At 41.9% G+C, this 15,769-nt stretch overlaps 1 protein-coding gene across 6 annotated transcripts in view; it reads left to right on the top strand.

Annotated features, from left to right (window-relative positions):
- Window positions 1-15,769, top strand: part of APP (amyloid beta precursor protein) — a 249,419-nt gene that overhangs the window by 46,964 nt on the left and 186,686 nt on the right. For all 6 annotated transcript variants that reach the window (XM_037525059.2, XM_037525060.2, XM_037525061.2 and 3 more), the window contains exon 2: window positions 13,668-13,835. In XM_037525059.2, the coding sequence (XP_037380956.1) occupies window positions 13,668-13,835 (168 nt within the window). The remainder of the gene's footprint in view (window positions 1-13,667; window positions 13,836-15,769) is intronic.

Consider the following 15,769-nt stretch of genomic DNA (forward strand, 5'->3'; position numbering starts at 1 on the left):
CATTTGCATGAAGAGATAAGAGCAAAAGTATGTGGTCAGTGTCTGAATTTCTCTCTCACCTTTCCTGGAGTAAATTCTCTTATTTCCTCTTCGTTCTCTTCTCTCTCACCTGATCTCTTCTGATGTGGCTTACTTCAGAAAGATTTACACAAAACATTATTATTATTATTATTATTATTATTCATCGTACTCACAAAACAGTCTTTCTTTCCTCCAATTTTCCTCACCATGGTTCCAGTTACCCAGTGTGAATGAGGTCCAGAAATTTTATATACAACCAGATATTTTGAGGGGGTATAAGGGGAGTAGAAAGAAAGGGGGACAGAGTAGGTCAGCACAGACATGGGGGAAGAGAAGAAATAAAGAGAGAAAGAAATAAGAATTTAAAATCTTTAGAAATTTGTTCTTATTTGTTCCCTAATCACGTTAACATAAGCCTTGTGTTCTCGAAAATCCATTGCAGTGCTGTTGATAAAGTAAGTGTTCATTTAGATACTTTGGAGCTGTGAGCTTAGAGACCAGTGAATACGGTATTGTATGAGCTTAGAGACCAGTGAATACGGTATTGCATCAGTGTAACCGTGCCAGGTGATGAGGGAGGTATCAGGGTTACCATGGCAACACAGTCTCTTCTGAAGAAGTAAGAGGAATGACCTAGGAGTGTTCAGAACAATTTGACTTGCAAATTATGTGGGGATAGTGTATTCCCAGGCAATGCCATAAAGAATACCTTTAGCTCATAACTGTCTGCTTACGTGCCTATGTCTACGCACTAAGCCCAGGTCATGTTGAAAGCTTTAACTTTGGGAGTGGTTTGGTGCCACATGGGTGAAGTCTGGTATGATCTTAATGTGAGGTGTTACATGAGGGAAGTGCATGGCCCAACATTCCAGAACTCCATGCTTCCCTGCACTCACCCCACCCTCCTCTCTGCAATGCCTGCTTCTTGCAAGGGCGGGGCTGGTGCTGTGTGTGTGGCAAGAACCCCGCACTGCTTATGCTACGGAGGGCTGTGTTCTTAGTGGCATGTATGTGTGGTTGGTGGTAACACCTGCATGTCCTTTTCTGGGAGAAGCATAATCAGAAAGATTTTATAATGATAGTGTGCAGTGGGAGCAGGACACCCTCTCTCTGCTCTAGACTATCTTTGGATGTCACGTATTTCCTTTTTAAAAATATGTCAAGTGAGAACAACATACATTCCATTTAAAAATAATGCTCTGCATTTTAAGCAACTTGTTTACCATTTACACACATATAAAGAGAAAGTGGTTAAGAAGCCACAAAATCTGTCAGAGTTAAAGTTTGCAGTGATTGTTTGCCTTCTCCTTAAAAGCATCTTATCTATTCTGATCCTTCGTTTCCAGTGGAGGAGATAAAACCAAAAGTATATTATGGATCTGGTGCCATAACTGAGCTATTAGCTTATCAGTTCCCTGCTTCATACAATACATTAAATGTCAAATATCAGATTTCTAGATATAAAATGTACAATTATCAGATTTCTAGATATATATGTATTCATATAAAATGAACAACCTTTTTCTGACACCACATATGTGAATCTCAACAATTACTCCCTTTTCAGTTTGTCTAAAGACCAAAAGGAAGTGATATGTGTGCAATAAGATTCATCAAAGATAAAACGAGCAATAAATTGACAAACAGCATTTATGATTGTATTGTTGTAAATGTCTGCAAATGTTTGAGGCAGCACTGCCCACTAGAAGGATAAGGTAAGCCACATAGGTAATTAAACATTTTCTCAGAACCACATTAGAAAAAAAGTATAAAGAGACCATTGGAATTAATTTTCATAATATCTTATTTAACCCAGTGATTATTATTTCAGCATATAAATATTACTGAGTTAGGTATTACACAATGTCCCTCTCATTTTAAGTCATCACATTTTTAGTTGGAACACCAGTTTGATATTTAGAGTGCATAAAATTTACGGTCCAAAAAAGTAGATTTGCTTACTCAAGTTGCTTAAAAGGTTTTCAATAATGGAATCAAATAATTGTTTTAGAACTTAAAATTTTACTAATTATAGTATTTTTTAAAAGATTTATTTATTTATGCATATAAGAGCTGGGGTGTAGGCCAGAGGTGTGTGGGGGTGGTGGTGAGAGGATTCACCAGAGACAGAGTGGGGAGCAGAACAGGCAGATCTACTCAAATACACTCCTGAGGGGAGCAGCCGGTGAGACAGGAGAGGTCTGCTGCACCATGTGGGTTAGCTCCCTGGCCAGGGATTGAACTTCTACTGCGGTGGTGGCTGCTGATAGCTTCATAGTGCTGAGATTTAACTCCTTGTGCCACCAGGGAGGCCCTACTAATTACTGTTAAATGAAAAATTCGGATCATCAGCTGAGCTAGCGAGTGCCTTCTCATGAGCTCAGGGTCTTCAACAGAACAATCCTTTTCTGACACCACATAAGGGGTGCAATTTTCAGCTACACCGGAGCAGAGGTGTTTCAAGGTGGCAGACAGTAAGACCCCCCTAGGCTAACAGTAGGAAAAACAGAAAAATGAATTTGGGGGGATATTGTTGTACCACAAACTGTGTCGGGTTAAGGGGTGCCTGACTGGGAGGGTTCCATACAGAATTTTATTCAAGCACAAGGTCTTATTGCTTAAAAAGTTTTGCACGCTGTTAACTGCATCAGTTTCCACGCAGCAGAAGGACATTTCTTCTGAAATGTCACTGATGGGCGGTTACCCATCCTCGGAAGTGGCTGTTTGGAGAGGCTAATTCGGTGATGGTCTCTGCAAACCCTCTTCATTTTCTTGTTTGTGGGCTCTTGTGATTTTCCTTCAGCTGTGTCTTCCACCCTTTTTCCCCCAGGGTGCTTAAAGTTCCCTGATAAAATTTTGTTTCCCTCCAAAGTCACCTCTCTTTAGTATTTTAGTGTTTATCTCAAAATGTGGGTACATCATTCTAGATGTGATTTGACAAGGCAAGATTTCCTGTGTCCATCTGGGGCCCTGTATGTATAGAGTATGAGCATTTTTGCCCCTTTCTTCATTTCTGGGAACCTTGGGGGCTTTTTCTGAAGGAATTGATGCCTAGTTATGCCGTTCTGTCCTGTGCTATTTCAAAAAATTACTTCAAGCAAAATACAGAATCTAGTATACACCTCACCAATTGAATTTGAGAAGGTTCTACCATCTGAAATAATTTGAATCTTGATTCCATCATTTGTTATTTCAGTGACTCCCAGGAAACATGCCTGTTTGAATTTTTCTCACTCTATTAATGTAAAGCCACAGCCCACCCCCAATTCAGTGACTTAAAATAATAACCATTTATTGTGGCTCACAGGTCTGTGGGTCCATTGATTTTGGCAGAACTTGGGCCAGATTTGATAGGAAACAGTAAAACTTTAGAAATTGTACATATAGAAATAGCTGTTGTATCTAAAATGGAGAGCAGTAATAGAATTTGCTGTTTCTGTGTCACATTATATGCTGAATGCACATCTGCCCTAGGTGTCAGAACAAGTGCAAATCATACTAGAAAATTGTCTGTTTGTTATTATCAAGTTTCTTTACAATGAATGCCATTCAGACAGATTCTCCAAGGAGCCCAGTTCTCAAGTCCTCCAGCTTGTTAGCAATCAGCTGGACTGAAATGCGAGAACTCACTCTGGAATAAGATTTTTAGCAAAGTATTTTCATTTGATATTTGATTTAATTTCTCTATCAGTAACCCCTCTCTGTGTGTGCATGTGTGTGTTGTATTACTGCTATAATTAGTGTGTGACTATGTGGTACCCCGGAAACCCCAAACTTGCACACCGTAAAGGAGTCTGGCCATTCTTGTACACAAAGACAAAACATACATACTCTTAGTGTAAAAGCTCTTGAATAAGACATGTACATAGAGAGAAGAAAGGATAATACTTTTCCAGTGAAACACTCAATGTTACCTATCCCGTCATGGGTAAAGGCCCAGATAAGCAAGGTCAGCCCAAAGCAGGACCGCTGAGGCCTGAAGGCATCTCCTGGTGGGGACCCACAGTAAGGGAGTGAAAAGGGCAGGTGAATCTGGGATGAAAGGAGCAAAATCAAAGTACAAATCGAGGTAACAGCTGCCACTGTCATCAGCCTTCCCACATGTCTCTCCTCCACCTGTCTGCCAAGTCCCCCAAGTCCCTGATGCAAATCTAAAGTCGAGAAGCTGGGCCTCCCTGGTGGCGCAAGGGATTAAGATGCAGCCTATGAAGCTATCTGCAGCCTCTGCAGCACGAGTTCGATCCCCAGCCAGCGAGCTACCCACATGGCATAGCAGACCTCTCCTGACTCACCCGCTGCTCCCCTCAGCAGTGTATTTCAGTTGCTCTGCCTGTTATGCTCCCCACTCTGTCTCTGGTGAACCCTCTCACTCCCCCACTCACCTGGCCTGTACCCCAGTTCTTGTATGCATAAATGAATAAATCTTTAAAAAAAAATAAAGTCAAGAAGCAAGTGAGGCCTTCTCCAGGTGTCTCCCCAGTGCCTACCTGCCTTCTGTGTTATACAGCTTCACCTGGCCGCTCAGCTCTGCCCCTCATTAAGTGGGGCAGGGAACATGCTACCTCCTCTTTTGGGGGAAGTGTCCCCATTACACCATTAGCACCGATACTGCATATTACACAGCTAACTAGAGGGTAGGTATAGACATGGGGATATGTGTTTGTAGGTGGTCGCTCCTGTCGAAAAACTAGAAAACTTAGATTAAATAATATTAGGGTCGATGAACATTAGAATTCAGTTGGAATAGTGGGAATTTTGAAGCCCTGCTTCACAGATTCGGTGGACTGAAAGAACTAATTTAGGAGAAAATTTTGCATTTGTATTTCAGGGGAGATTTCTTACGGAGGAAGCTCCCCAGGGCTACTACATGTGAACTTCTAGTTATTTAAACTTTTAAATGCAGATTAAACATTTAAACTGTGGACTTGCTTCCCCCTTTATGCTTTTACTTAGGTGAAAAATTAATTTTTTAAAAACCATTAATAGTGAGCTGCAAAAAGCTCCTGGCACAGAGGAGGGAAAGTGACTCAAAAATAATATTCAATGTTAAAAATAAAAAAGCTTGAGAATTAGCTAACTGGCTTGTGATGACAAAAGCAAGGGTGGGTTGTGGAGAGACTTGATTAGAAGAAGCCTGTTGTCTTTCTCTATCTGGGTGGATGTCGAAGATTTTTAACTATTTCCAAAGTAAAGGCACATTACACACATTTGTACATTGTGTAGTGTGTATAGGATCTATAGATGTAGGTATATCTATATGTAGGCTATATGTACATGTCGCTACATATTTCTCCATGTATGTCTATATAGGTGCATGCAGTTAAATTACAGAACATTCACTGTTTAAGTCAAAATGGACATTAATTGAACCATAGTTTTTGAGGCAAATAATTTGGTTGACATCCACGAGGCTCTATTTTTTAAATTCCAGTTTTATATCTGTTCTAGACTTAATTAACAGAGGTCATATTTTCCTCAACCAGTGATCCCTTATCATTTGAAGCCAATAGGGCCCCCCAAAAGAACATCAAATTTCAAGTAGTGAAATATGTGGGTTAGTTCTCTGTGAGGAATCTTTTTTCATTTTTGTGGCAAGTGATTTGGGCGGGGGGGGGGGCATTTAAAGGAAAGCCTTACAGATTTTTCCTTTGATGAATGAACATTTGTTTTTTTAAAGATTTATTTATGCATACAAGAACCGGGATACAAGTCAGAGGTATGGGGGCAGTGAGAGGATTCACCAGAGTGGGGAACAGAACAGGCAGACTGACTGAAATACACTGCTGAGGGGAGCAGCGGGCGAGACAGGAGAGGTCTGCTACACCATGTGGGTTGCTCCCTGGGTGGCCAGAAATCGAATTTGTGCTGCACAGGCTGCGGATAGCTTCACAGTGCTGTGCTTAACCCCTTGCGCTAACAGGGAGGCGCTGTTTATATTAAGTTTTAAGTGATTTACTTATACCCCTTATGAAGGGGCTCACTGTCCAGCCTTTCTTTGTGAGTCTAGAGAACGGTTCATTCCATTGACAATGAAAAATTTGAATGTTTTCTAAAAGTGGACATCATTCTTTCTTGGATCTCCCTAAATATTGATAATTCATTTCATAATTGAATAATAAAGGTTTCTATCACGACAACTCTATTTCCTACTGGACACTAGAAGTAAGAATTTTTGCCAACCTTGTTATGAGATGGAAGGAGATTTGGGTCAATTTTAGGATATCCTTTGAGCAGGATGGAAAACTTTCTAATGTTAAATGATAAAATGCAAAATCAATTTAGTGAAGTGTTCAATGTTCTTAATTCAAGGGAAGACAATCCATGGATTAGAGGCCATTCCTTGCTGGCAGGGAGCAATGTTTCAAGGGACTTGGGGCAAGAAGGGATTTTAGAAAACGTTAGAAAAAGGGGCATGGATGGCTAGGGAGTCAGCAGTTTCCTTATAAGGCTAGCAGGTCCTGTTTGCTAGGTAAGCTGATGGCGAGCTGGAAAAATGTGATTGGTGTATGTTGGATCTTTTTGACAGTTGAGTTGAAGAAATGTGATTGGTGTATGTTATGTCCTTGACAGGTGTTTCTCTTAAGTGCAGGCTGAGTTGGGACTGGGTTTGTCTCATGGCAGGGCCTCTGGGGCAGCCACCATTGTGTGAGTCCCCATGTAAGAATTTACCTTATCAAGATAAGCCCCAGGTCTTGTCCTCATCAAGGAACGATAACTTGTCATTTGACGTCAGTCATCAGAACCTTCCAAATAATATCAAATTTCAAGGAGTGAAATAAGCAGTGGATTAGTTCTCTGAAAGGGACTTTATTTTTCTCTTTCCACTCTTTTTTGTGGCAAATTATTGGTAGCCTGAAACTTGAGCTCTGGCGTAATGGGGCAGCAAGGGGTGCCTGTGCGGAGCATGGCTGACTCTTCTTGCTCAGGTAACTTGAAGCAGTGGGCCGTATCATAACCACGTCTCCATCTTCTGACTTCTTGGTCTACTTCGCCATTTTTTTCTCACCACAATTACATGCACACACACACACTCACACAAGGGCAAAACCCTGGAAAATGGCAATTTCATGTTTTAATCTGAGAGTCAGCTGGTCACGTCAACAAAACATTTCCTTGATGGAGGAGTCCCCGCTCTCTTTGCTGCCTCTTCTTAATTCTGTGGCCTTAGAAAATCCTCACCAAGTCTTTTCCTTCCCAGAGTCGGCTCACAGGAATTTATGGATTCTTCCAGCTTTGTAATTCTAATTTTAATTTCAGTTCTCCTCTGTTGGAGATAAAACTGGCAATTACAGATGTTCTGGTTCTGCTTGCGATTTTGTTTTTTGGCATTGAAAGGAAAACCTCACAGATTTTCCTTACGAAGAATGAAAACGTGTTTATGTCAGCTCTAAATGATGCTCTTAATTCCCTCTTGCGAGGGGCTCTCAAATCGTCTATATTGTAATACTAGAGAACAGTTCATTGCATTGAAAATGGAAGTCTGAGTGTTTTCCAAGTAAATTGAAAGGCATTTTTGGGGGTATAATTGAATTACACTCAGGTGAAGGGAAACTATATGTCATGAAAACACAGATGTAATAGAAATCCTATCACGATGTGTTTTTAAAAAGATATTAGACAAGGATCCAAGGAGAGGAAATTGTGAGATTAAAAAGTAGCCAATACTGCCCTGTATGAGTCCAGCCATTCAGTCCGGGGAGAAGTCTGTTTACATGCAGAAACCAGATGGTTTTCATTAGCCACAAACCTTAAAAGTACAGAAATCCAGTGCAGCTAGGCTGTGGATGTGTGCCCTGCCCGTACCCACGGACCCTTTCCAGCCCGTGAAACAGAGAGGGCTTTGTTCCCCTTGCCTTTTGGATGGGACTCTGGACGGGGGGAGTCCTGCCAGGCCTGTTCGCGAAGGCATTTTGATCTCCTTGATGATAATAAAGAGAAACTTTTTGGGAAATGGGAACACCCAGCTTGAAAGACAGCAGACCTTGTCCAAGATGCTGGGCTTCACGCGTGAATAACAGCCCTTCTAGGCTGGTCTCTGCAGCCTGACGCACATGAGGTATCTGTATTTCTACTTGTTTGCTTTAACTTCCCCTTAAGTGCTGGAAGGCCATTTTCTTGCTATATTTACAGAGTCCATTTTCACTTGGATTGTGACCCTGACTTTTTTTCTCAGGTAGCACAGGATTGTTTCGAAAAGATTTGCAGCATTTTTAGGTGTTCAGAATCTTCTGTTAGTAGTAGCCTCTTGCTTTTGAGGCAATACTCCATTGTTTTAGCAGTTATGTTGTTCATTGTCTCTGAACACTGCTTTCCCATGGGAAAGCATCTCTCGACTTATGATGTCAGTGGAAAGTCATTCAGTTGACAAGAATTATCGTCACCTTCAGTCTCTGAGAAATGAATAGCCAGTTATACCAGGGTTCCCTTCTTCTAGATGTTGTCTCCGATTTCTGCAAAGCGGCCTTCAGTTACCTTAGCTAATGTGGAGATGAGAACAAATTAAAATGGAAGAACTATTTAAATGGTTATAGTTCCTGTCTGCTGGAAATTTTTGTATTTTTTTCTATTAAAGACAAAAAAATTTAATTCTGCTTTTTAAATTTTTAAAATAAAAACAATCCCACAGCAGATACTGGCATCTGGCAATAACACCAGGGTAAGCCGAACAATATAAATAGGTGTTTTCAAACTATATTCCCACAAAGAATACCTGGAATAAATGAACTGGCTTGTCTTCACAACAGGTCCTCACTTCTTCATTTCTAGTTGGGGATACTTTGGTGCAAAGTAATATTACCTCCTGCTAGACCGTTCCAACCAGTTGTTTTCTTGACATTGTGTTGCGCCAGCAAGGCACAGAGCAGTTTCTCTGTGGATGTGGGCGGATGGGTATAGGAGGAGTCCTGGAGCCTCATTGGCTTTTTCTGGCTTTTAATGATCTCTCTACACCATTTGTAGTGTGGCAACCAGGCGCAGGGCAGGCAGGGAGGCTGGGGGTCAGGAGCTTGGCAGGCCTGCTAGCCCCTGGCTAGTTTTTACTCTTCCTGGGCTCTCTGGCATTCGAGTTCTCACCTCGTCTCTTCTGCACTCTGATGCATGGTCCTCTTCCCCTACGTGACTTCTGCCATGAACTCTCTTCTCTGCATCGCCACCCTTACACCCTCAGCCTCCAGGCTCAGGTGTGCCCACTTACCCGCGCCCACACCATGCTCCAGGTGCTGCCATCAGGCACGTGTGTAAGACCACAGCATTCATCATCAATGCTAATACGGGAGGGTGGAAAAAACTGATCACTCCCATTTATCCTACGCATTGTTTTAGATTTATTCGCTTTGGTGTTGTAGGGTAAGGTAAAAAGTATCAGGCTTTTCTGCCCTCCCACTATTAGGATAGATGAGGGAACCCTGTGGTCCTGAATGCATGCCTGATGGCGGGTACCTGGGGTGGGTGCACCTGGGCTGAGAGACAGTTTATAAGGGCGGCGTCATGGGGACCCCAGCAAAAGCCAAGAACGAGCAGAAGCTGAGAGAGAAGCAGAGAGAACATGAGAGAAGGCCGGCGAGCCCAGAGTGAAGACCTGCTGGGGGCTGGGAGGCCTGCCAGCCTCCCGGCCCCCCAGCACCCCTGCCTGCCATGTACCCGGTAAATCCCAATGAAAGCCTGCAAAAGACACTGAGGGCTCCAGGACTCTCTCCTCCTTTACCCCGTCTGCTGGATTATAGAAAACCCGCACTGTGGCCCATTCCTGACCTTACAGGTGTCCTCTAATACGAGGTTCATCTACTCATCAAAGCCAGCTGTCCCATGTTTCCTTGCCCATCCAGCCTGACCGAGATGTATTTTGCAAATACCTGATGTGTGGGCCTGATGGGTGATCCCTGGCCCTGGCCACGGTACACCGTGGTGGACGCTCACTGAGAAAGGTCTCCTGAAAGTTAGGAATAAGTACTTTTAGAATCATTTTGACAAAGTAGACATTTTTACTGGCAGCAAATAACTTACACTTGGGCCTAAAGATTTCAGTTTTAAGAGTGTCCCTATTAATAGGCTCTGAACAGGGCCCTGTGTGTGACTTACTAGCTGTTTCCTTGAGACTTCATTCAGAAAAAGGGATTTGAGCAAACCTGTGGGCCCTGGATGAAGTATTCTCTCCTGTGCGACCACCTTGTGGGGATGTACCGAAGTGAAAATGGACTTTCCAGAGCAAATTGGCTGGAAAGTGGCTGGCAGTGATTTTTCTACTGACTGAACATCAGTGTGGGCTGTTCTTAGCAACCAGGCTTTGTCTCTTAAATGGGTTATTTGATGCAGGTGAGGCTCTTCTGGGTTGTTTGTCTTGTTTTAATTAACTGAGCCAGGGATAGGTTATTTAAAACGTGGAATTCTTCACAGGTGGGCTTCAATAAGAATAGAAAAACTTCTGGTTCAATTTGTATCTCCCAACTAATTGCTCTGATCGCCTTGTACACACCTGGTGTTGCTTTGGAAAATGATTTTGTCCAAGAAGCATGTTTTTGTGATTTAAGTATTTGTGAAGAGGCTGTTGTTATGTCAAATGTTATAGATATATACAGCCAATTTTATAATTTTTGGTGTAGTAATTTGTCCTGATTGTTGAGGAATCAAATTTGAGAGAACAGGGCCTGTTAATGATTAAGTATATAAATATTTATTTTTTATTTTTTTATTAATAAATTTTATTTTTATATTCCCCATACAATTGCAACCCCCCCATTCTGATCCCAATCCCTCCCCTCCCGCCCCCCACCCCCCAAAAAGTGTCTCTGTTTCATAGTTTTTTGTTGATTCTGATTTTCACTTTCTTATAAGTATATAAATATTTTTTTTTAATAGAGGCATGTTTTATTTATTTATTTGTTTTGTTTTTGTTTGTTTGTTTTGTTTATACATGCACTGGGTACAGTCAGAAGTGTGGGAGGGTGAGAGAATTCACCAGAGCCAGAGCGGGGAGCAGAGCAGGCAGAAGGACCGAAGTACACTGCTGAGGGGAGCAGCGGGCGGCAGGAGAGGTCTGCGCGCCATGTGGGACCCTCCTCTGGTGGCCGGGGAGCAGCCGGGGATCGAACCAGCGCCGCAGAGGTCGCCGGCAGCTTCGCAACCCAGCGCTCAACCACTGCGCCACCGGGGAGGCCCTATATAAATATTTTTTAATATTAGCTCTCATCTGCTGGATAACTCAGAAGCTACTGAAGCCTGTGGTTTTTTTTTTTTTTTTAAGGGTTGTTTAAAATCCTATTTTTTTTTTAAGGATTTTTTTTTTTATTTATGCATACAGGAATGGGATGTAGGCCAAAGATACGGGAGGTAAGAGGACTCACCAGAGACAGAGTGGGGAGCAGAACAGGCGGATCTACTGAAATACACTGCTGAGGGGAGCAGTGTGCGAGACAGGAGTGTTCTGCTTCACCATGTGGGTCAGCTCCTTGGCCAGGAATTGAACTCATGCCACAGTGGCTGTGATAGCTTGATAGCACTGAGACTTTAACCCCTGTGCCACCAGGAAGCCCATAAACTCCTATTGTTAAAGTGAAGAGATTATAGGCAACTTAAGATATTTTCCAGAAGGCCGTCTTCAATTCATATGAAGAGATGTGAAAAAGATAAACTGTTTGGTCTTTGACATATACATTTGTGCAAACAGATGGCATTAAAATAACTGTGTAGTCAACTGGCCTGGCTGCTGGTGTTACATCTGGCAATGTAGGGCAAACTTCTTAAAGCACCTTACAAATTAGAACTAGAAAGGTAGAAAATGTACCTAAAACATATTTTTAGAGATTTTACCAACAGCTTTTGTACTCAAATCTGTGATAGGACTCAGTAGGGTTCAATGTGAGATTTTCTCTCTTTTTTTTCTTTTAAGGCTATAAATTCTCAGTTGGACAAGAAATATAGGAAGATGACTAGAATGGGCAGATGTTTGAGCTGATGTTCCATTCTTGTGGGAAGAAATGTGAGGAGATTGTTCCTTTAGCTGAAATCTCTCTAGACAGTGTTACTGGGCATTTTGTTTATTCTCACACGAGCAGTTTTCAGGGGTATCAGTTACTCTAGAATCACCCAATTCTTGGTACCATCATTGCTGCGTCATGATGAACTCTTGGTGGCTGGAGAACAGGCCTTTCCTCAGCAGCGCGGCTTGACAAGGGAAGAATTATCTTGCTTGATGTGTCTTTTGATTCTTTGGTTTTGAATGACACTTTTAACATTCATGGGTTTCTTTTTCATCTCCAGCTGACTTTTTCTTTTTGAGGTATCAGGATCTGTTAAGGGCACCTATCCCAGAACTTCCATTTTCCCTCTTGAAAATGTTGCTAGGAAGTCATTCCTGTGTGCAGAAGGGTTTGAAAGTAAAGAAGGTCCCCTTTTTAGAGTTATTTTCGTGAAATGATCTATTGCCTGCACTGGTAATAGCTAAGAGCTCGCTGGGCTCTGAATGAGACCTTCTCGGCTCCTTGAAGTAAGGTGGGGAAAGTGGGTCACCAGCATCCCTCAGCTACTCTTAAGTGCTGAGAGAGATAACCAGAGAATGTTCTGGCAAAAACAGGTTAGCAGTGGTGCGCAGCAAGGCACAGGGCAGGTTTTCTATCGATTTGGGAGACAGGTAAAGGAGAGTCCTGGAAACCTGCATAACTTTTTCAGGTTTTTAATGATTTCCCTATGCCATTTGTAGTGAGTCAAGCCCACAGACTGGCAAGGCAGGAGGCCGGGGAGCCAGGAGGCTGGCAGGCCTCCCAGCCCCGGGCGAATCATTACTTTTGGGGCTCTCTGGTGTCATCTGGTGGTCCTGCCTCTCTGTACTAACTCGTCCTGTCATAGCCGTCCTTTGCCACACACTGGTCTGTGTGACGCTGCTCTTCTAGCTTCAGCCTCCATGCTCAGGTGCGCCCACTTAAAATACATGTATGTCCACACCACACTCGAGATGTCCACCATCAGGCATGCATGCCCCAAGCCCACAGTCCCAATCGCCTCCTGCATTCATGCCGCAGGTGAGAGCCACAGAGGCCAACGGTGCAAAAGCCTGAGCATCTTCATTTCCCCTACAAGCAGGCAATACGTTCACCTACACTGTTGATGGCAAGTTCTGCAGTGAATTTTTCTGTTCAGAAAATGACAGTGTTCCTCGGTAACTAACAATGCATGCTACCTAGGGGCCCTCAGCCCTGGGAGGTGACCCCGGGCAAGCCACACGCTCAGACCTGGCCATCGCCAGACTTGGCCTCATTCTTTGTGTGAGTCAGTGGAGGTTATTTTGAGGATGTGCTTTCCTCCAGGGGGTTACATATATATCAGAAAAACATCGTATTTTATTGCCAGAAGCTTTTAGTAGGTACTGTAAAATCTGCTACGAGAAAATGTGTAAACTCTTACCTCAATGAATTCCTCTCACTATTGCTAATATTTTCTTCTATTTCGATGTGTAAAGAAATGGAGGCATGGGTCGGAGATCGAGGTGCCCTGAATAATACCTACCAGAGCAACGCTGGAGGCAGGGCTCCCTCACAATTGAGAATTAGCAAGAATCATTCTTTTTGATCTCATTGTCTGATGCCTCCTTTCCGGCCCTCCCCTGACCTATGCTCCAGAGCTACAGGTTCCTATATCTGACCTTGCTTTTGCAGGTGCCCACCGACGGCAATGCCGGCCTGCTCGCCGAGCCCCAGGTCGCCATGTTCTGCGGCAAACTGAACATGCACATGAATGTGCAGAATGGAAAATGGGAGTCAGATCCGTCTGGGACCAAGACCTGCATCGGCACTAAGGAGGGCATCCTGCAGTACTGCCAGGAGGTAGGCCCCTCCCCTCTGTCGGGTTCCTGGTGCATCCATGCATTTATTTTTTAAAGATTTATTTATTTATGCATACAAGAACTGGAGTGTAAGCCAGAGGTGGGGGGCTGAGAGGATTCACCAGAGACAGAGTGGGGAGCAGAACAGGTGGATCTACTGAAATATACTGCTGAGGGGAGCAGCAGGTGAGACAGGAGAGGTCTGCTGTGCCATGTGGCCAGGGATCAAAGTCATGATGCAGGGTTAGTGGTCTCTGATAGTGCTGTCTTTAACCCCTGTACCACCAGGGAGGCCCCCATGCATTTATTTTTAACTTATGTTTTTATATATTTTTTTATCTCTTGCAGTAAAAATCTTGGTTCCTAGTGATTTACCATGCATGCTATTACTATATATACTTGCTGTCCTCTGTACCATGCCTGGATGTTTTTAAAAATATGATCTACAGCAGCAACTATGTCATCCTGAATAAAGCCTCAGATGTCTTGACGCTTTTAGCTTTAGATTTTATTTCAGAGTCTGGCTGTGCAGTCAATGTGTTATATTTAAAAGTGGCTAGAAGTAAGTTTATTTATGTTACCAGTTTGATATATTTGAACTCAGTTATTTCTGTTTGTACTACATTAATTTGAGCCTCTCTTATAGATTTTTTTCATTTGGAAATATAAAGCATTTATATGGTTAAAACATTGAAAATCTATGAAAAGCTAGCCTCAGAAATCTCACTATTGATAAACATTTTTTTATGGTTTCTAACTGGATCCTCCTTTTCCTTGTAAAGAAAATAACTTACTGTAAACACTACTCTGCATGTTGCTTTTTAAACTTTATATTCTGTAGAGGGGAACCAAAAAAGACATCAGGGGAAAAAAAATAACAATACAAAACAGAACAAAATCAAACAGACAGTTATAAACCAAAGACATCCTGCAGGGGAGGAGGCGGGAGGAAGGCGCACAGAGGACTGAGGTGATAGTGCACGGGTGCATTGGTGAAGGAAATTCTATGGGGACTACACCTGGGTGGGGGGGTAAGTAAGCATTGTTTAAAAATGAACAATGATGTAAAATATATATAAATTAAAAATTTTTTAGAATAAATAGAAAAGGAAAGACAGTTAAAATGAATGAATGAATGAATAAATAAATAAACTTTATATTCTGAAAATCAGGCCTTCTCCATTCATGGAGATCTTCATTCTTTGCTTAGTCTTTCCTAGTTTCCTTGATGTTAATGTACAGGATGTGTCTTCCTTATTAATTCAATTTAAAAATACCCTGGCATTTCATCCTCACTTCTTAGACAATTATTTATTCTAGGGTATCTGACTTATTTGAGTTTTAAAAGCATTTAGAGGAATTTGTCTTATTGTTCTTGGAAACCAAAATTTCTTACCCTCCATATCAAGCAGATAACCTGGCAATATTTATTTGCTAGAGAATTTCTTTTAATCTTTTTAATCTTTCATTTACTAGAAAATTTCCTTTAGCCTTCCTGGATCCAAAATTATTGTTTGATAAATTATATATATATATTTAATGTTACATACATGCATAACATATGTGTATATACATACAATACATATGTACATATATACATATATATGCAGAAAGGTCAGCCTCTTAAATGCATTTTGAGGCAAAAGTATCTACATTGTCACAATCTGATAAGCAATATATTTTATTATATCTTATGTATCGTTTTATCTTGAAGGAGTATGAACATGGAAAGAGAAATCACTCATGTTTAATTATATCACTTTCTGAAAACATTCCACTTGCTTATTTATTAAACAGGAACTGATAAATTTACTTTGGCCCAGAAGAGCCATTTCTAAAATAGACACTTTACGGGAAATGTTCACATTTTACCAAAGAGTTCTTACAGTACAATTTGCAGATGAATTATGATTTCAGTAAATTGGAACTGAGTGG

This window comes from Talpa occidentalis, unplaced genomic scaffold (assembly GCF_014898055.3).
Source record: "Talpa occidentalis isolate TD23 unplaced genomic scaffold, MPIMG_talOcc4v2.1 talOcc4.4, whole genome shotgun sequence".
In the NCBI taxonomy this organism is placed as follows: domain Eukaryota; kingdom Metazoa; phylum Chordata; class Mammalia; order Eulipotyphla; family Talpidae; genus Talpa; species Talpa occidentalis.